Source organism: Stegostoma tigrinum, chromosome 33, assembly GCF_030684315.1.
Source record: "Stegostoma tigrinum isolate sSteTig4 chromosome 33, sSteTig4.hap1, whole genome shotgun sequence".
In the NCBI taxonomy this organism is placed as follows: Eukaryota; Metazoa; Chordata; class Chondrichthyes; order Orectolobiformes; family Stegostomatidae; genus Stegostoma; species Stegostoma tigrinum.
Window position 1 is genome coordinate 29,741,635 of NC_081386.1, and position 20,841 is coordinate 29,762,475.

General features: G+C 40.7%; 1 protein-coding gene across 1 annotated transcript; it reads right to left on the reverse strand.

The window, feature by feature from the left end:
- Window positions 1-338: 338 nt before the first annotated feature.
- On the reverse strand, window positions 339-19,031 carry fem1b (fem-1 homolog b). Its single transcript, XM_048562802.2, has 3 exons — window positions 18,436-19,031; window positions 7,218-8,632; window positions 339-4,338 (listed from the first exon to the last, which is right to left on the reverse strand). The coding sequence occupies exons 1-2, from the start codon at window positions 18,975-18,977 to the stop codon at window positions 7,261-7,263; spliced, it is 1,914 nt and encodes a 637-aa protein (XP_048418759.1). The 5' UTR covers window positions 18,978-19,031; the 3' UTR covers window positions 339-4,338; window positions 7,218-7,260.
- Between the last annotated feature and the right edge of the window lie 1,810 nt (window positions 19,032-20,841).

The following is a 20,841-nucleotide window of genomic DNA, read 5'->3' on the forward strand; positions in this document are numbered from 1 at the left end:
TGCTGGGGAGTGCAGAACAAGAAGGAATAAGCCTTAAAATTAAAGCTAAAAACAAAATAGATGGTGTCAGGGTACATCACTATGAATCCTGGAAAAAAAACAAACTTTTTCAAGCTGCTGTGGATTCAGTCGGTCAAATGAACAATTCAAAACTGGGCCTGACAGGCTAATGAGCTGCAAAACCATGGCTGGCAAGTGGAGTTAAGATGCAGACTACCTATGGTCTAATTAATCCTTAAAATAGGTTCAAGGGGATGAATGGCCTTCTCCAGCTCCTATATTTCATGAGCTTTCATTTCAATGTCACGCAGAACAAAACACACTGCTCACATTACACGGTCACTATCTCTGACTTTTAATGACAAGTCCTGACTTTGTTTCAGTGTACACACAGGGTCATTTAACAAAAGAAAACACATTTTACAAAATACAGGAAATGAATGTTACATATCTCATCCCTTTCCAACAAAAGAAGTACAATATTATAATTCGGTGGAAAATGAGATTAAAGGGGAGTTTAAAAATACAAACAGCAAACCCAATTTTCCAAGTAGCAGTGCGCTTCAAAAGCGAAGGGAAAATAAATCTGCATCTTGGGAACTGTGAGAAAACAGTTACATTAGCTGTAGGTCCTGAGGAGTTATAGTGCAAAATGCCAAGTCATTTCAATTCAAGTTAAATAGTTTCTGCTCCATCCTGAATTTTCAATATTATCCCTCATTGCTGATTTATACTGCTAAACATTTAGATTCTCTTCTTCGATAGACATGTAATATTACAGACAGAACAGCACAATGTTCTGATTTGTCTTACTTTACCAAAAACCACAAATCAGAAGCTGCAAATTGATCAGATACACAGGGTATATATTTTTAAATAAACTCTGCAAAAGCACAGCTCTTGTAGGAAGACCAACTGTACATCATAAGTCAAAAATCAGAAAAGATCATTTGGGCTGTGAAATGAGAATGTTTTCCTTCTCCCTTCCTTTATTTTAATCCATTATTAAGGCGTTTGGTGGTAATGCATTCATTCAATTTCATTCCATACAATTCTACACAACACTCAGTTTGCAGACTGTAGCCTTAGGAATGGGCTAGTGGAAAATAAAATTTAACACCCTTAAAAAGTATCCCTGGAGCATTTAGATCCAAGCTTTCTCTACATGTTGGTTACTACATCGCTCTTACCAGAGGGGATACAGACAGCGACACTTAAGAAGCCAGTTCTTTAGATGCACAGTTGGCATGTTTAATGTTATGTCAATCCAACACATTTTAGACTGATATCTGCCCACACTCCGTTACGACTGCAAACTCTAAGTACCTTATCACAAACGATGCCATGGTCATTAACAGATCTGTAGAATGTAAAACGTGATGAAAACAGGGCAAAAATAATTTGCAATGTTGATGATTAAATTAATTACTTTTTTTTCAGTTAGCTCCCAAGAAACCTGAACTTCACAAGTGCTCCCCAGTATCGGTTCATAATATGCTGGTCTAGACAGTGTCCTTGTAGCAATGACCCATGGTTTGAATCAATTCAACATCCAACGGTCACACATACATTTACCAATAAGTGACCGTAACCAAGACTGGGAATCCCTCCCCATTTTTTCCTCTCTAGTTCAGCGATGACAAGGCTAATTGCAAATGTGATATAGATCTGGAATCTTCCTAGTCCAAATTGCTCAGAGCATAAGGTTATTCACTGAGCCAAGCAGTGTCCACAAAACATTTCAAAACAAATCTTAAAAAAAATGTTCAACCACTTGTGTCAAAAATCCAAAACATTATTTTAAAACAATGGCTAAATGTGAAGAAAATGTCACAACATCAATCATTTCAAAGAGAATATCAAATACAGGCAGATTGTGAGACCTTTGGGGTCAGTGATCTGAAATGAACTCAGAGGAATTGTTCCAGTTGCCAATTGTGCAACCTTTCCCCAAGAATATTCAGCACAAGTTCCAAATACACCACCCACTCAGTACTTAATCAAATACACCACAGCTGCCTAAGGCAGCAAACCTCTACTTTGCGTGCAAACACTACACCATAAACTACATCAATAATCATCTAAATTCAAGCACAGATTTGCCTCAATACTACAGCGGCCTCTACGTGAAACATTTAACAGTTATTCTTTTCCAGGAATAAAACTAGAAAGTTAAAAACAGCATTGATGCAGTCAGGAGTCATTCAGCTGTTAATAACAAGATATTCTGAATCACTAAACTTTGAATCCTCATTTTAAAATATGAACCACTGTTGTCCCCAGGGAAAATAACGGGAGTGCACACACCAATCCCACTAAAAGACATCACTCCCTAGCAAGTAGAATGGACACTGCCTACGTAGTTTACCAGTTTAAGTCCCAATTGAGCATTCAGTTGGGAAGCACTGAAACTCGTATAAATTGTCTCCACCCAGGGATGAAGGCAGCCTGTACTTCCAGTTTATGACCAGTGACTCTGTGGAAGTGTGGGCAACATGGGGTGCTAGATGCGAACGGGCTGTCTTCTAGCTATTCACGTTAGGCTTAAAAAATAAGGCAATTCAGTAGGGGCTGCAAAAACAGACTACAAACCCAGAAAAAGTTCATCCAATGAGATAAGTGGGTAATCACGATTCCCACTGGGTTGCAGTTGGAGACAGTATCTCTAGTTACTCAAGTACTTTTGACTGCAGTTCTATTACTTGTGCTGACCAGCTTGTAGAGATAAAATTAAGAATGTTCCATAAAATATAATCAAGATTATACAAGACATTTTGGCACTAAGACGATGAAGTAAGCAAGAAACAAAAATTAAAACACTAGCACGAGTGAGAGTTCTAATAATTCAGGCAAAGAAATATTTCCTTTTAAAAAAATAAAAAAAAGAAAGAAATCAAGGCATTCCTACAGACAAAGTCAGGACAATTTCACACCTACCTATATCTTAATTTTCAGTACAACCATTAGGTTTGCAGCTCTCTATAAATTGGTGACCATTGTTCCCTGTAGGTTTAAGAAAGTACGAAGACATGACAATTTGTATTTGCTGTCGTATTAAGGCTATAGGAGGAAAGTAGAGAGCAGAAGAAGAGCACCTAACTAGACAGAACTTACGTAGAATATAGCGAGATGAATGCCGTCTGCCACGCTGCAAAATTCTACAATCCTAATACCATAATAGTCCTATTCTGCACAGTTTTCCCTTCCCCATTCTCTGATAAGGAGCAATTTTATGCTACAATAATAGTGGAGGCGTGTTTGGAAACTATACAACAAGTTAGAGTCCCAGAATATTTCCAAGAAAGGTTGGAAAAAAAAATCACCAATTAAAAGACAAAGAACACACTCGTCAGCAGGCAAAATTGGGAACAATCCTTTATGTCTTCAAATATTTTCTAAAAATTGACATGCAACTTTAAAAGGATTAAGATTGATATTTAATTAATTAAACTGATATTGGCTGGGAACTGTTTCATCGCCCCTTCTTTCACACCGTTACCCTCTAAAATAATTGCATTGATTCACAAATGCTTCTGGAGGTTTTTATTGCCATCCTTGTAACTTACTTTAGCCACAAGATTAGCCACGTAAAAAGGTCCCCATGCCCACAAACATATTCCCTTTTACATCTCAGCCAACAGGAAACTTGGATGAATCAAGTAAAAATTAAGTCAGACTCTTTCATTGCTTAATCAACAGAGATCTCTCAATTCTGCATTTCCACCAAAAAAAGTGGTTTATCTTTCCAAAGTTCAACCTTCAGTTACAGGACTTTGAATTTTTAAAATACATATTTCTAGCTGAAAGTAAAATTTCCAAACATAAATCTAAACAATAAAATCAATTATTAGAAACAAGTTCAAAAGTGTGATCTGTATTCCTCCCACTGCTCAAAAATTAGAGAACTGGCACCAGCATGGATGTTGGAGAGCACAATTATTTAGGCTTTGACACTACATTTGAAGGAGAGAGTGTGCAAGTGAGCGAACGCAGGAGTGTGACAGCGCAACAGAAAGAGACAGCAGATGGATTTACTAAAGCAGCAACAGATTCAACAAATGAAGCATGATATGGTTTTATTCCACTGGCATTCTAGTTGGGAGGATGGTTATTTTCTCCATTTTGTTCCAATGATTTAAAGCAGGTAACATGAGCCAAGGAATCAGACTTATGGGCGCCTGAATGTTTGCAATGAGGAACTAATCTCAACCTTCAAAACAGCCAAATACGTATTACACTGAGTGTAGATGTTTTCCAATTGCTGCTCTGCCCCGTGTAAAAGACCTTCACAACCTCGTTCGTCCCTACGTTCTTTCGTGAGCTATGAACCTTTCATATCTGTGAAATAACAGGAATTTAGAGTCAATAGTGAGATATTCTAGACATTTTAAATACTAAAACTGCTAACCTGAGATTCATATCCTCAAAGTATTATCACTATCATATAGAGCAAGCATCAAAAGTAGGGCAGTCTGCTGGTAAGTTATATATTTGTTTTAATCAACTCAGCCAGTGAAGATACTAATAAAGCATAATGTAAGCATCTATGAACTAAAATAATATTTAAATTATTTGCAATTCTTAAGCTTTATTTTTGCTAAAGCTATTCAGTCACAGAAACACAATGAATAGTCAAATCCTGCAGCTATTGAAAAAGACTGTCAAAAGCTTTCATTTTTAAGACTTTGCAGATTAGAAGGTACACTATAAACCTAACCCGGAAATATAATTTATGGTCCCACTCAGTAAGCCTACCTAAAACCCACAAGGGAACAAACAGATAAATATTGAAAGATAATTCAATTCATAGATGCTTAACGTTGTACTGCATTGTGCTGTGTAGTGGTGCCAAGTTTAACCCACATTATATATCAAGAAAGAGTCACCTTTAAAGTAGTCTCAGGTGATTTCATTGGAATAAGTAAAAGTATTTCATTTAAAAAGTTATAACATAAAACAAGATATGGACCAGAGCCCTCACCCTCTTTCATAATTTGTGCTCAGAGGTTTCAACTGTGGAAAACAGGAAGATAGGGTCTTGGGTTAAAGACTCTCAGTACAGTCAGTACTGGGCTAACAGCAGTAAAACCCTACATTTCACAGTTTTGCCGAATTTGAAGTTACATGTGGATTCTAAATCTAAATTGAACAAAGCAACAATAACTGCTGTATTTTTCAACCAGTGTAGCAATCTTAAAAAAAAAAGTCCAGCTGCATTAACAGAATCAGAATTGGTTAAATAAAACAAAGTAGTAAAACGAAGAAATGCAGATGCTGGAGATCGGAAATTGAAATTGAAACAGAAACAGAAACAGCTGGAAAAACTCAGCAAGTCTGGAGCATCTGTGGAGAGAAAGTAAACGTTTGAGTCCGATTTCTAATAAAAAGTCACCAAACTTGAACAGTTAACTCTGCTTCCTTCACACAGAAGCTGCCAGACCAGAGCTGGCCATTTGTTGACACTGCCTCACCAATGATTTTCAAAAAAAAAGGTTAGGCATTTCAATAGTAAGGAATAAGCAAAGTAAAATTAAAAACAGCATGGTCCAGATTTCCCACCTATTAACTACAAAATAAATATATTAAATAAATAAGTTTTCTAGATTACCAAGAACAATTTTAAAAAATACAGTATTTCTGTATTTCTTGCTCCATTTCAAAACGTTGATAATGTAGGGGAAACTAAACGTTGCTGAAGACAGAGACACTGCTGAAACATTTCACCACATCCTGATCAGGACAAACTTAAAAATGCTAAATTTCAAAGGACTGGGTGACAAGTCTCATGTTGCTTTCTCCTTGGAAACATCTCGACCAATCAGTTTCAACTTGCCATCCAGTATGGTCTCAAATTTCCATTTATTTAAAAATATTTCTTGATAGGACCCAGGCATCAACTATGATCTCACTCTGAGCAATATCAATATGACTGCAAACGGATTTGAAGAGTTAATATGCTAACTGTGCCAACCAGTTTTGATAATCATACACAGTGTTGCAATACTCCAATACATTTATTCACTAAGGCTTTTTTTTGTCAAATGAGAAGAAATATTTGAGTGCAGCAGGCTAAAAGGGAAAATACAACCCTTTGTGACCTGAACACAGCCTCCTTGAAAATAACAAGCTGGATGCACCAATAACAGTGTATAGGGTCTAACCATGCAGAACACATTTGGCTCAAACAAAAGTTATTAGCCAGTAAAATATTCATATTGTATAAGAACAGAACTCTGGTGTATTTTACGCAAGTGTCTGATTTACAGACAGGTCAGGCACTTACGTAACTAAAGCATTCACCTTCAGCATCCACGCAGGCTTCTAGAATCTATGCTACACTCTGGTCCTTTTGACATTCCGGACAATTGCATTTCAAAACAAAATCAAATTACTCAGTGAAGAATCAGATTGGAGATCTGCCTGACCAGTTATTTACTGGATAAACTAGCTGCACCATCACAGGAGTCACAAGTACACCAATACAATTTGTGATTTTTATATCCTCTGTTTAAAAAAATGGATCCATGGTTTGAATAAAAAAGTGTACTGCCAGTACTTTCACTGGTTCTGATCGGTACACGTCGGATGCACTAATAAGTTATAAAGCGTTACACTGTATTAACACTTTGCATTTCACATTTGTCATACAAAATTTTCTAACATCTCCACACATTTAGCATCTTTAGAATCTATTAAAACAGCCCACAAAAAACAGAAATCTGACCAAGCTAAGATTTGTTCGGCAGAAGGTTTTGCATGTACTGCAAAGTGAACAATGAATAAACGTCAGAAAGGGAAGGCGTGCCACATTAAACAGGCACAAGCCCAAACATCTAATGACAGCGTTCCATAATTAACTGGGTTCGAATCCTTAAAGAGCTGACAATGCTGACGAGGGGGCGAGCTCTGATTTATGACTTTATACAACCACAGCACCAGAAACAGCAGATTATCACCTGGTGTTATGAAAGAAGTCTTTAGAAGATAGAGTTAACTCAACCCAACACGTGAAAAAAATTTGTTTGATCTTTTACAAATAAACTTCTGTGACTTATTTCCAGAAGTTTGTTTAAGCCACCTTCCAATATGTCAAACCATTTGACAGAAGCATTGCATACAAAACAGCATGGTTGTGGAAAGAAACAGGGAAAGGTAAGAAAATAAACCTAAAAATGGGGCAAAAATCAATTCTACAAAGCAATACATTGCAGACATACCTAGTACCAGTTTCATAAAGAATCATCTGAGCTACTGAGAATGTCAATGGATTTCTACAAATTCTTCCAATGCCTGAGGAATCTGGCTTTTATAGCTGATGTTATGAACTCGGACTGCTCGGGCAGCCAGGCACTTGAGGCTCATTTTCATCTGAGTCTTGAGGAGGATTTCAGACACACCAGTGGTGCTCTTGTCCAGTGGAGTCTTCTTCTGTTTGTTGGTCATATCAGCGTGAGCGCCAGCCTCCACCAGACTCATGATGATAGCATGCAGTGTGAGGAAGTCGCTGATGGGCCGGTTGTACTGCACGATGATATGCAGTGGCCCATTGCCATCCTTGTCCACGGCATTCATGTCAGCCCCACAGTCGAGCAGCAGTTTGGTAACTTGCGCACTAGGGAAGCTACACACGTCGTTGGTGTGAAAATCATCCACTGGCGTGCCAGAATTCACCGCCAAATGCAGCAGGCTGGAGCCCTCTCGGGTCCGGGGATCCAGGTGAATTAGCTTGTAGATCTGTTTGTTGATGCGGGCCCGCTCCTCCTCATTGCACTGGGTTTTGGTGGAGATACACATGAGGTATAGGAAGGTAAAAATGTTTGACTCACAATTGTCCATGGCTGCATGGAGGTCCACCTCAGAGGAGTCTTTGATCCGTGACAAACCCCTTTCTATTTCCAGGACACTGCATTTCAAGACACTCTCCACATCCTGAGGTTTCACAGGCTCATTCAAGTGTATCATCTGAGAAAAGACCTGAGCAAACCGCAAGAGATCTTTGTGGGTGTTTCGGTTTCCTTTCTGTCGCAAGTGCAAGGCATGGAGCCACAACTTTATGCACTGTTCAAACTCCATGTTGTCTGCATACACTGCCCCCCTGTAAATGATAGGATGGGAAACATCAATATTGTCAGAGCCCAGAATCCGCTCACGGACAATCAGCCCTTCCATGTGGAGGGCGTCCCTGTCCTGTCGGATGGCCTCAAGTTCCGACAGGGTCCTACACTCAGTCCGCCCGCTGTAAGCCTCGATGGAAGGTAGGGTGGATTTCTCCATTGGGTTGTTGGGGTCACGGTGTCGCTCAAGCATGGCCAGGTACAGATAGTGGTAGGTTTTCTCAATGTCATAGTTCTCCCGGTCGTTGGCAAAAGAGGCACCGAGCAGCTCCAGCGCCTCTATTCGGCTCCTCCGGTCACAGTCCACATGCGTCAGCAGCAGCTCCACCACATCTGCCTTGCAGCTCTCCGCTGCCACTTTGAGGGGAGTCATCCCATGGCCGTTCACCACCATGGTCGCCTGCCACTTCACCAGCTCCCTCACAATCTCCAGCTTGCCAGCTTCAGCAGCAAAGTGCAGTGCAGTAGCCCCACACTGTGCCTTGGCATTGGGATCTGCGTGCTGCTCCAACAGGTACCTGAAAAAACATGACAGAGAGCTTAGGAGAGCAGCAAAAAACTGCAGGTAATAGCAATCAGAAAGCAAAAAATATCGAAAAAATTCTGTTCAGCCAGCATCTGTGGACAGAAACAGTTAATATATCAGATTGTCAGAACCCTCGAATCATTTAAGCCATAACAAAGAAATTCCCTGCACATATAGTAGGTAGGGGCACAGACTGATACAAGGCTGCATTGCAAAGTGAAACGTTTCAGATAAAGTGCATATTCTGTAAAACGACCTCAGCTGAAGCATTAACAACTTTGCTAACATCAGGAGCCGCAAATGGGTCAAGGAAAGGAAAAACATAAATCAAAAACATTTGTAAAAAAGGAGGACGCAAAGAAAGCAGAAAGTGGAAGCAAAGAAAGAAAAAATTCTCTATTTTTATTGTTATCCTATGATGCTATTGGAATAATTTGCAATGCCCTCCACAGTAAGGATGTGATAAGGCTCAACCAAGGTACCCTCTCCTACTGAATGATACAAACTGCTGACGCTGCTTCCAAGGCTTGTAAATAACTAAACAAACAAAACGTGATGGAGCATGGTAGCAGGCAGGAAAAGACTACACACCATTCAGGAGTCAGCACCTTCTAAAGAGGAGTGTAAGAAATTGAAGACAGAACTGGTGTGACGAGAGAAAGAGAACGCTGATTCAATGTCCAAAGCAGAAAAAAAAGGATAACTGGTCACTTCCACACCACAATGATGCAGCGGAGAAAGAAAACATTGGAGATTGCAGGGACTGGTTGAAATTGTGGGGAAAGCAGAAATGCCTGAAGAGGACATTTTTTGCCAATAAAAGGGGAAGAGCAAGTGAGCGGTGAGCAAGTGATAGGATAGTTTAAGTCAGTGCAGGATTGATGACTGGGATGAATTTCACAGCACCAGAACGAGGCCAATAACTTGAACTTTCAATATGGCAAGGATCCAGGTGCTGCACAGCGATCCTTGCAAGTTAGTGATAACCTAAAAATCAAGTTAGAGGGCAGTCACCTGAGAATCAAAAACCAAAAGAAGTACGAATGCTGGGAATCAGAAACAAAAAAAACCAGAAATTGCTAAGAAAATTCAGGCAGTGTGGCATCAGTGGAGATATTTTGTAGTGAACATTTCAGGTCCAATTCTGAAGAAGGTTCATTGGACCTTCACTGGACCGTTAACCGATTTCTGTCCACAGATGCTGCCAGACCCGCTAAATTTTTCAAGCAATTTCTGTTTTCACACCTGATAATCAAGTTAGAAAGTAAGTAAACTGACAACTAGATGATAAAGAAAGCAAACGGTTAAGTGCATCAATCTTTCACTTCAAACTGAAAATAACTAGGGCCCTTGGTGGTTGTTTCAAGAGGTTAGCAATCCATTTACTATCAACAAGGCCCATGAAAAAAAAAAATCAGCAATTAAATGAAAGTTTATCATTCAATTATGTCACATAACACAATTAATCTATGGAAGCTGTTTGTATGATATGCAGTCTGCCTCGTTTAGCTCAAAGCCACCTAAAAAGGAACACACTGAGTTTGATCATTCCACTGCACTAAGCTGATTGAAAATCAAGACGAGCAGTTCAGCCTAACAGAGCTGACCACAACATCAAGACAGAATACATAGATCAAGCTAAATTCCACCAGTCCTACAAGCCCCTGAAATGTCCTCTTTCCTTTCACTCTGGCTCTCGTGCATCCTTAATTCCCTCGCCATCAGCCATAACTTGGAACCCGTGAAGTTGAAGGTATGTAAATTCCACATTACAGGAGGAGGGGTGGGACACGGCTTAAAGACTTTCCTCAAAACATACCTTTTTAAACAACTTTCTGGTCACCTCTCTCAATTTGGTATTAAAATTAGAACAAAAATTGGTTTTATTTTGTTCCATTGAGATATCTGGGACTTTTCTCTCCTTTAAAAAGGGAAAATGCTATAGAACGCATAATGGCAGCTATTTTAACAGCTCTGCAGCAGCAGGACAAGGATCTGAAGGTGCAGCGCATCATACAAGCTTCCTGACATTCATCAGAGCTTTGAGAGCTCCAAACTGAATAAAAGATCATTCCTCACGAAAGAGAAAATAAAACTCCAGATATGTGAGAAATACACATCCAAATACACAAAAGGACACGTTAATGTTGCCTTGTGCACCTTAGGAAAAGAGCAATCCCACTTTTGGAAAAGAGCAATCCATTGCAAAGCATTCCATTTAAAATAGTTCGAACTATGAATGGTGGCTAAAGAAAAAAAATGGAAAAATACTCAGAGGGAACAAATCCAAAACACATGTCTGAAAGTGTAATTGGTCACATCCCAGCATTCCTGTTATTACAGTAGTAATCTATGGATCTCATTAGCCTGTGTAAAACATCTGCAGGGCATTTTCCTCAATTTAGGTCACAACTATGAACAACTTTAAGTGAATAAATGCACAGTTTACCCAATAGAACATTTTAAACATCATAACAACTTGTATGTGGCACCTTTACAGTGCCAGTCACCAAATCCTGAAGCTTCTTATGAACGCCAATGAGCCAGTGTGAAGTTTGTGATTAAGATGTGAGAAAACAATGGCCTTTTTATATATCTAAAGATCCATAGACAGAGAGATGAACCTGGTTTTGGTTAGGGAAGACCGTTGACAGGGACGACAGGTGTATTTTCTCCAGTTCTCCTCGAATGTATCGTTGGATTTTTACATACATTTCGCTTTAGTGTCCCATTTAAAGTACATTGCCTGGAACAATGTTCTCTTGGTTTTACATTAGAATAGTGGATCACACTGACTAGTGCACATACCCTGATACTGATGGGCTATGGGAGGCTCCCACAAGCTGACTAATCAGGAACATACCTTGGTTTGGATGCAGTTTGCAGAGGTTAACAGAATTACTTACAACTCATTCTTTCAAAAAGAGGATACTGATCTCTGAAAGTGATATCGAAAATATTGTAATGCAATTTTCATCCTCTAAGAGATAATGTTTCTTTCACTCACCCCCATTCACTAGTTCCACAACCTCTGTAGAGTCAGATGAAAAGGAACTTGTATTTATATATCACTTTACACAGGCAGATACTTCAAATTACTCTACACAGGCAGATATTATTTCAAATTACTCCACAGTGAATTAAATTGTTTTTGAAATGCTGTTATTGATTATTTGTAGGCAAGCCCTACAGCCATTGTACAAAAAGCAAGATCACACAAACAACAATAAAATGGAGGACTTTTGATCTTGCCTTCTTTTAAGATGAGGGACCAATACTGGCCAAGACATCCCTGCTCTTCTTGGAATAATGCCGCATTACTTTAGACAAGCTGATGCTCCCTTGGTTTAATTTTAGTTTGATAAGATCCAGCAAATCAGCAATCCCTTAATCTCAGTTGATAGTCAGTGCAGCATTGTCAAAACTGTTCTGGAGACAGAGACCTGAAGCCGCAAGCTTCTGACTCAGAGACAAGATTGCAGCTAAAGGTCTTGTAGAAAGATGGTGTGCCCATTGTTACACTAGACAGAAAAGTCAATAAACATAGAAAGGCAGATATTAATGCAAGGTACTCCTCTGTTGAAAACAAAATGGCCAAGCATTTAACTAAACAAATCCTCTGGCCAAACAGTTAAATATTAAATGAACACTAAGTGTCTAACAAAATATCTCACCGACAATAGATAGCCTGCAGTATAAAAGGCAAAAAATAATACACGCCGAATAAAATAAGAAGAGATCCAAAATGGGATCTCAAGGTTTGATAGAAAAGAAAATGAAAGGATGCACACATACACTGGATAAATTCAGGCACACAGATTAATGCATTTTATATACGTTGATTAACATATTTCAAAAGAAGTGTAATTAATTTACAGCTAGATTACCCCTCATGTTTTATTGTTTACTGTTACTACAATAGTCGTTGCTTCAGTGCTAATGTTCCTGAGCTCTCTGAAAGTTTCAAATTTGAAAAAGAAGTGCTGACTTGGAAGCAGTGAGATTTTATATGTGAAAATAATTAGCAGTTATAGCGATAGCAAAAATATTTAGCTGACAAGCAACAATCTCACCCCACTTGGTGCATTATTTTCAAAACCAACTACCCCCCCAGTGTATGAACTACTGCTTGTTAATTCAAAATTGTCCTTTTGCACGCAACAGAAAAATGGAATCATGCAGCCGTTTGAAGTAAGCATCTTAATTAAATCAGCTTTACCTCTCCTGAGGTTGCCAAAAAAAACTCAGTAGCTATTACAAATTAAATGATTTATGAATTTGACAGATGACTGGAAATGGTGCAGAGTCCAGAGAACACAGTTCTTGTTCAGGAGCTTTAATGAGTTATGGGTAAACATTGATAAGCATTGAAGAGAGATTTAAGGTAATGGCAAAGAACCAAAAAGGAGCTGAAATGAAGTGAAAATCTTCACTGTCCCAGAAGGTCCTCTTATAGAATTATGACTGGTGATGAATTTAGTCAAGAGGTTGAATTAACAACAACTTTGTTGTGACCTCTGCCACTACATGAATTGAAGCCATGCTTGGCATCACTGCATTACATATCAGCCAAATCGGCCAAAAAAATTTGCGAATAAAACACCTCTGGCCACAAGTTCATCACGAAATGGTCAGCATGTAATGTTCCTGAGTGCCCGCAGGGGTGAAAAACAAAGGAGCGGGTAGATCATGTCACATGGTTCCCCAAGTTGACTGTCAAAGTCATTTAGTAGGATGCCCCACCACCAGAACTCTGCAACACGCACCAAGACACAGTTTGGCAGATGGTAAGAAGGGCACTGTCCTTCAGACCCTTCATGCACACCAAGTCTTTGTGAACCAATGTATGCTGCCCTCAAAGCAGCTGTACTGTTGAAGAGACAGTCGGTCATATCCTCTGGAAAGTGCATGCAAAGAAGGTCTGAAGAGAGACGCAGCAGTTTTCATCAAGGTTCGCCCCAAGCTGCTCTTATGACGCAGGACTATGTGCTCCTTGGTCATTCCACAGGATGTACATCAAGACAAATCATCGATTCAGTTAAAGATGCTCTGTGGTCTGCCCAAAACTTGTTGGCCTCGACTGAATTCTGCAGACTAGCACACTCCAAGGTTCAGGATTACATGCCAAGGGATGCACTAGAACTTGGGGCAGCTGCCACCAAGTTGCAGTAGGGAAAAACCATCAACTAGGCTTTCTCTGCCAAAGTATAAGTAGCATTCGATCAGTTGTCAGACCCTCTTGGTGTCTCAAATAAACATAATTATAATTATAGTTACCAGGATAAGTAAGAAATGCCTTTTTTTTTGCAACTGTAGAGAGGTTGAGAAATGTCAAAATTCCATTTATTTTTCCTCTGCAAATATGATTTAGAACCTTTGTATATACTCAGATGATTTTTATTTTTAAAAATTAAAATCAATCAACTGACCCAATGGACCTTCAAAAGTTTACATGTCCACATCAAGTTAGAACAATCAATTGGTTAAAAGGAATTACTATTGAAGGACCAAGAGGAAAGAACAAAGGGAGCATGGGGTTCAGTGGATAGCTACAACAGTTCAAAATTAGACCAGGCAGTGAATCTCAGGGTTGTATGACTGAAGCACATGGTGCCCTTGATATTGTTTGGGTGTAAGTTTTCTTTCAGGATGTGTGCATATAAAGATTTTATTTCGCTGTGGCCGAAGCATTTGTATATACCATACAGAAGCCAGAACTTGAAATTAACACAAATAACATCAGTCTTAACCTATTTGTTATGTTGGGGTTAATATATTTTCCTATCCTATTGATATAATATTATTCTCAGCATAGACATCTTTACACATACCTCTGAACAAAACGTTCTTCTCCAATCACAGCAACTAAAGTTTATAACCCATAATAAATGTTGCATGCACTAACACCCTTTGTAAACATCCTTGAATTGTTACTTCTCATTCGGATTACCATTTCCCCACAATCACCATTTGTTACTAGCCTCCCTATCCAAATATAACCACCAAGGAAGGGTCTTACAGCATACTAATAACCTCTGAGCTGGAAAGTCCAGGTTCAAGACCCTAACTGAACAAATCAGAAGATAATGAGGACATGCTTTAAAAAAAAAATCACAGGTCACTTTAACCTTTGTAAAGATTGAGACAGTCAGATTGACAGAGGGGGGCAGTGAGGGAGAATTCACCAAGTGCAGTTGAGACAGTTTTCTAGAACAACATGCAGTAGATCCAACCACTAAATCAGGTTATTCTGGATGTAGGGATGTGTGATGAGCTTGGTTTAATAAATAATGTCACAGTAAAAGATTCCCTCATAAACAGTGACCATTACATGCCAGAACTTAGGTGTGTGCGCGTGTGTGCGCGCGCGCGCTTGGGTCAGAAACAACTACGTTAAGCTTAAATAAGGATAATTACAAAGGATTGAGGGGACAGCTGGCTGCAGTGGACCAGGAAAGGTGTTCAGCAGCAAATACAGTTGAGGGAACAATGTTTAAGAAATAGTTCATTGCTCTCAGCAAAGTCATAATTGAGTGAGTGCCAGGGATTCAAGGAAGGGAATAAGTCTATCATGGTTAACCAGGGGAGTTAAGGATAGCGTCAGATTGAAAGAAAAAAAATGTGGCAAATATTAGTGATAGGCCAGAAGATTGGGAAAGTTTTAAAAGCAAAAAACAACCAAAAAAGTAAGAAAGCGAACAAAACTTTCATAGTAAACTTGCAGTATTATCAAGATTGACAGCAATAGCTTCTTTACATATAACAAGAGGGAGAAGCCAGAGTAAACACAGCTCCCCAAGATAATGAGATGGGAAATAATGAGGAACCAGGAAATTACTGAGGAGTCAAATAAATATTTTACATCTGTTTTCACAGAGGACGACATTAACAGCATTCTAAAATTACTAAACATTCAAGATGCAAGAGGAGAAGTGAAAATAAATGCAATAACTACAAAAAACATCTTAGGGAAACAAATAAGACCAAAGACCAGTGAGTCCCCTAGATCTGATGGGACGCATCCTAGGATATTAAAGGAAGTAGCTCTGGAGTTAGTGGATGCACCGGCAGAAATTTTCCAAGAATCCTTAAGAGTTTAGAAAAGTCTCAGAAGAGTTAGCTGAAACAGGTTTATAAATAGGAGGCAAGTGGTGATGGTGGAGGGTTGTTTTTGTAATTGGAAACCTATAACCAGCAGTTTACCACTGAGTTCGATGCTGGGACAATTGCTGTTTGTACCTTAAGAACTTCGATGTGAATGAAGAAGATATAAAGTAAGTTTGCAGATGATAAAAGTTGGCAGTGTTGCAGATGAGGAGGAGGATGGTCTAGAACATAGAATATAGAACACTATAGCACAGAACAGGCCCTTCAGCCCACGATGTTGTGCCGACCATCGATCCTCATGTATGCACCCTCAAATTTCTGTGACCATATGCATGTCCAGCAGTCTCTTAAATGACCCCAATGACCTTGCTTCCACAACTGCTGCTGGCAACGCATTCCATGCTCTCACAACTCTCTGTGTAAAGAACCCGCCTCTGACATCCCCTCTATACTTTCCTCCAACCATCTTAAAACTATGACCCCTCGTGTTAGCCATTTCTGCCCTGGGAAATAGTCTCTGGCTATCAACTCTAGCTATGCCTCTCATTATCTTGTATACCTCAATTAGGTCCCCTCTCCTTCTCCTTTTCTCCAATGAAAAGAGACCGAGCTCAGTCAACCTCTCTTCATAAGATAAGTCCTCCAGTCCAGGCAGCATCCTGGTAAACCTCCTCTGAACCATCTCCAACGCATCCACATCTTTCCTATAATAGGGCAACCAGAACTGGACGCAGTATTCCAAGTGCGGTCTAACCAAAAAGTTTTATAGAGCTGCAACAAGATCTCACGACTCTTAAACTCAATCCCCCTGCTAATGAAAGCCAAAACACCATATGCTTTCTTAACAATGATACTGAACAGCTGGTAAATTGGGCAGAACAGTGGCAGATGGAATTTATTTCTGGTAAGCGTGAAGTGATGCATTTTGGAAGCTCTAAAATGGGAATGTTTACACAATGTATGGTAGGTCTTCAGGGAGTAGTGAGGAACAAAGGGTCATTGTTGCATAAGTCCATAAATCCCAGAAGGTGTCAGCACAGGTAGACAAGGTGGTGAAGGCAGCATATGGTATGCTTGCCTTCATTAGTGAGGCTTAGAATATAGAAGCAAGAAAGTCCTTATGGAGATTTTATAAAGCACTGGTTACGCCACAGCTGAAATGCTATGTGCAGTCCTGGTCACCACACCATTGGGACGTATGTGATTGCGCTGGAGATAGTGCAGAGCAGATTCACTAGGATGCTGGATGAACACAGCAGGTCAAGCAGCATCTTAGGAGCAGGAAAGCTGACATTTCAGGCCTAGAGACAGTATATTAGTATGGATAGAGGATTGACTAACTAATAGAAGACAGAAAGATGGGCTAAAAGGGAGCATTTCAGGATGACAAACTGTAAATTGTGGCGTGCTGCAAGGGGCAGTGCTGGTGCCATAATGATTTATGATGTCCATTAGAAGGAAAGTGAACATATACAGCCATGATTGCAAATCACACAAAAATAGGTGGGAAGACAATTGGTACAAATGACTGTCTCTAGAGAGATATGGACAGGTTAAGCAGGTGGGTGAAAAACTCCACATAAATGTGAAACATCTGGAGGAATTGTCTTACGAGGAGAGGTTGAGTAGATTGAGTTTGTGTTCATTGGAATATAGAAGAATAAGAGGCGATCTGATTGAAACATACAAATTCTTGGGAACTTGACAAGGTAAACTTGGAAAGGTTGCTTCACCTTTTTTAGAGCCTCTAAGGCCAAAGGTGGTTGCACATTTAAGACAGATGAGGAGGAATTTCTTCTATCCTAGGGTAGCAAATCTGTGGAATTTTTCACTACACGGGTTGTAGATGCTGGGTCATTGAGTATGTTCAAGGCTGAGATGGACAGGTTTTTAAATTAGGAATGAAATCAAAGGTTTTGGAAAAAGACACAAAATTTGAGCATCATCAGGTCAGCCAAGATCTCACTGAATGGCAGAGCAGACTCAATGGGCTACATCGGTTAATACATTTTATGGGCTGGCCCAGTGGCAATAAATACTCAGGTTGGTCATGCCTGCTCCAAACTATTTGCAATTCTCTAAGCTGATCATTGCTAGATAAATGGCCCCAATATTTTTAGGCTGCAAGATATCCCCATCCCCACCTCCTCATACCATAGCCTCAAATCTCTCCCACATCTTCAACAATCCTGATCACCCTATCCTCATACTCCTTTCAGTCCAAATGGTAACACCTCAACCAATATGTCATCCCATTCTTTCAGCAGTTTATAAAATAATGAGGGGCATAGATAGAGTGAATAGTCAGTGTCAATTCCCCCAAGGTGATGCGGGGGGGGGGGGGGGGGGGTGGAATCCAAAACTAGAGATCGCAGGTTTAAGGTGAGAGAGGAAAGATTTAAAGTGGACCTAAGGGGCAACATTTCCATGCGGAGGGTGGTGCATGCATGGAACTAACACGGTGGTCGTTGGTGCAATTATAACATTTAGAAGGCACTTGGATGGGCACATGAACGACAAGAGTTTGGAGAGATATGGGCCAAATGGAACTAGACTAATCTAGTATAACTGGTCAGCATGGACGAGTAGGACCGAAGGGTCTGTTTCCGCGCTGTGCAGCTCCATATCAGGCCAGGCCCATCCGCAAGCCCCACCAACCAGCCGTCCCCAGCCGGGGCCCGCTCCTACCTGACCACCTCGGCGTGCCCCTTGTACGCGGCGATCATCAGGCAGGTGTTGTCGTATTTGTTGGCGATGCGGATGTCCGCGCGGTTCTCCACCAGGTAACGGACGATATCCAGGCGGCCGTCGAAGCATGCGGCGCGGAGCGGGGTGGAGTTGGTGGCCGTGGTGTGGTTGACATTGGCGCCGTTAGCGACCAGGAGCCGAACGACCGGGAGGTGCCCCGCTCCCGCCGCACACCACAGGGCGGTCGCGCCGTCGATGACATAGCCGTCGAAGCGGACGGTGCCGGTCTGTTCGGTCTCTACCCGGTAATGTTCCAGCAACAGCTTCACGACCTTAGTGTGACCGTTACGGGCGGCGGCGATGAGGGGGGTAGCTCTCTGTCCGGAGCCGGGCCCGGGCCCAGGCCCGGCTTCAGGCCCCGGGCTCACTTGTGCCAACAGCCGCCGGCTTTCGGCCTCCGAGCGGTTGAGCAGCAGCGCGGCCAGCGTCAACACCCGGCCCTCACTCGCCGCCTTGTACACATAGGCCGCCAGCGACTCCATCAGCCACCGGATCCTCTCCTCATCGCCGCTGCCTCAGGCTCCCCGCCGCCTGTTCCATTTCTTTAAAGCAGCCGCCACCACCCCCCCCCCCCCTACACCTCCCCACTTCTTCCCGCTCGCTTCCGATCCGTGCACCGCCCCAACCTTCCCCAAGGCTCTTCCGGCTGAGGCCTGTGCAACCCTGACTGGGCTCCGGGCGCAACAAACATACAGCTCCACAGTCATAATAAACCCCTCACTCTTTCAACAAACTTTCCCTCACCTTTTAAGTATATTTTTCTAATTTCTCCTTCGTCGCGTTCGACAAGCTTCGCTTATTTTCATATTTCAAATACATTTTGATTCCTCCTTTACACGTTAACAAACTTTTATGCACTATCATTTACCCTTAAGTTTCAACAAATCTGTTTATTCATTTTGATGCTTTCAAGTTTTTTTTAAAATCCCCACATTTCCAGCATACTTTCTTGTCCCCACGCTTTTATGCTTTGAATACATCTTATTTCCTCTTCATACTTGAAAGCAACCTAATTCTTCCCTTGAATTTAAAAGCATGTTCTAATCTTCACCGCTCCCCCTCCCCTCACCACAGCCTACAGCAAGATTTCTTGAATCCCACTTTCACTGTACAAACTTTTCCAATTCACTCTTTATATTTTAAGGGGATTCCCTCAATCCCCCTTTCCGCTTTGAAGGAACTTTCCCTAATACTTCTATTGAACTTGATAGAAAGGTTTCCTAATTCTGCTTTATACATTAAAGCAGACTTTCCCAATTTCCCCACTTTCATTTTAGTGGAAGATTTCATAATAGTCCTCTACAATCCTCACTTTAAAACAAGCCTTTCTTTCCTAATTAAAACAAACTGCTGGAGAAATTCAGGAGTTCTTGCAGTATCTCTACAGAGAGATAAAGTCAATACTTCCGGTCTGATATGGCTTCTTCAGAACAGGAGAAGAACTACTATTCTAGAAAATCATACTGGACCCAAAACATCAACCCAATTTCTCTCTCTCTCTCTCTCCACTCATTCTACTAGAACTGCTGAGTTTGTCCAGTGTTTGCTTTTTTTTGTTTCAGATTTCCAGCATCCACCATGTTCACTTTCCAAATTCTCCCCTTACACTTTTAACAAACTGGTTTGCCTTTCTCTTCATCCTGCCAGTTCTGTTTGTAGGATATATTCCTGGCAGAGTTATTACATAACCTTATCAAGTCAAAAAACTATTTTACTCCAGATCTGCAATATTGCTGTAATAAATTATCAAAAAGTTTTCAAAATAAATTAAAAATAAACACTATTTCTGGCTTTTCTCCCTATTGCTCACAGATGTGTCTGAGAACTAAATTGGTTAATTCCTGGAGAGTTGACAGCCCGTAACTAATGTTGGCTACTTATTTTAAAGTTTTTGCTCACGGAATGAATGTGATAGAATGGTATAGCACAGGAGGCTATTCAGCCAATCATGTCTGCACTGAGCTTTCACAAAAACTAACAAGCAAATCACAGTCCGTGGTTCATTCCTCCCCTGCAAATACCTTCTCACCCATAACTCACTCAGAAACAACTGACACCTGTACGTATGCTAATCACAAGAACAATGCTTTTTCTGCAATCATTGGCATGTCCTATATGCAAAACTAAACTACTGCCAAAATTTAACATTTATCTTAGCTTTTGTGCTCCTGAGATGCTGTTTGGCCTACTGTGTTCATCCAGCTCCACACTTTGTTATCTTGGATTCTCCAGCATCTGCAGCTCCCATTATCTCTAAACAGTGTTTGGTGCCTGTTTGCCCTGCCACATGACTGTCAGCCACTAAATGAATCTCAAAGTTCAATATCACGTGTGCCACCTGGGTCC

Excerpts from the sequence above, each read along its gene's own strand:
- fem1b (XM_048562802.2), bottom strand. The coding sequence starts at position 18,977 with ATGGAGTCGCTGGCGGCCTATGTGTACAAGGCGGCGAGTGAGGGCCGG. Across the intron at positions 8,633-18,435 it reads GGGCACGCCGAGGTGGTCAG|GTACCTGTTGGAGCAGCACG; the intron begins GTAGGAGCGGGC and ends ATGTTTTTTCAG.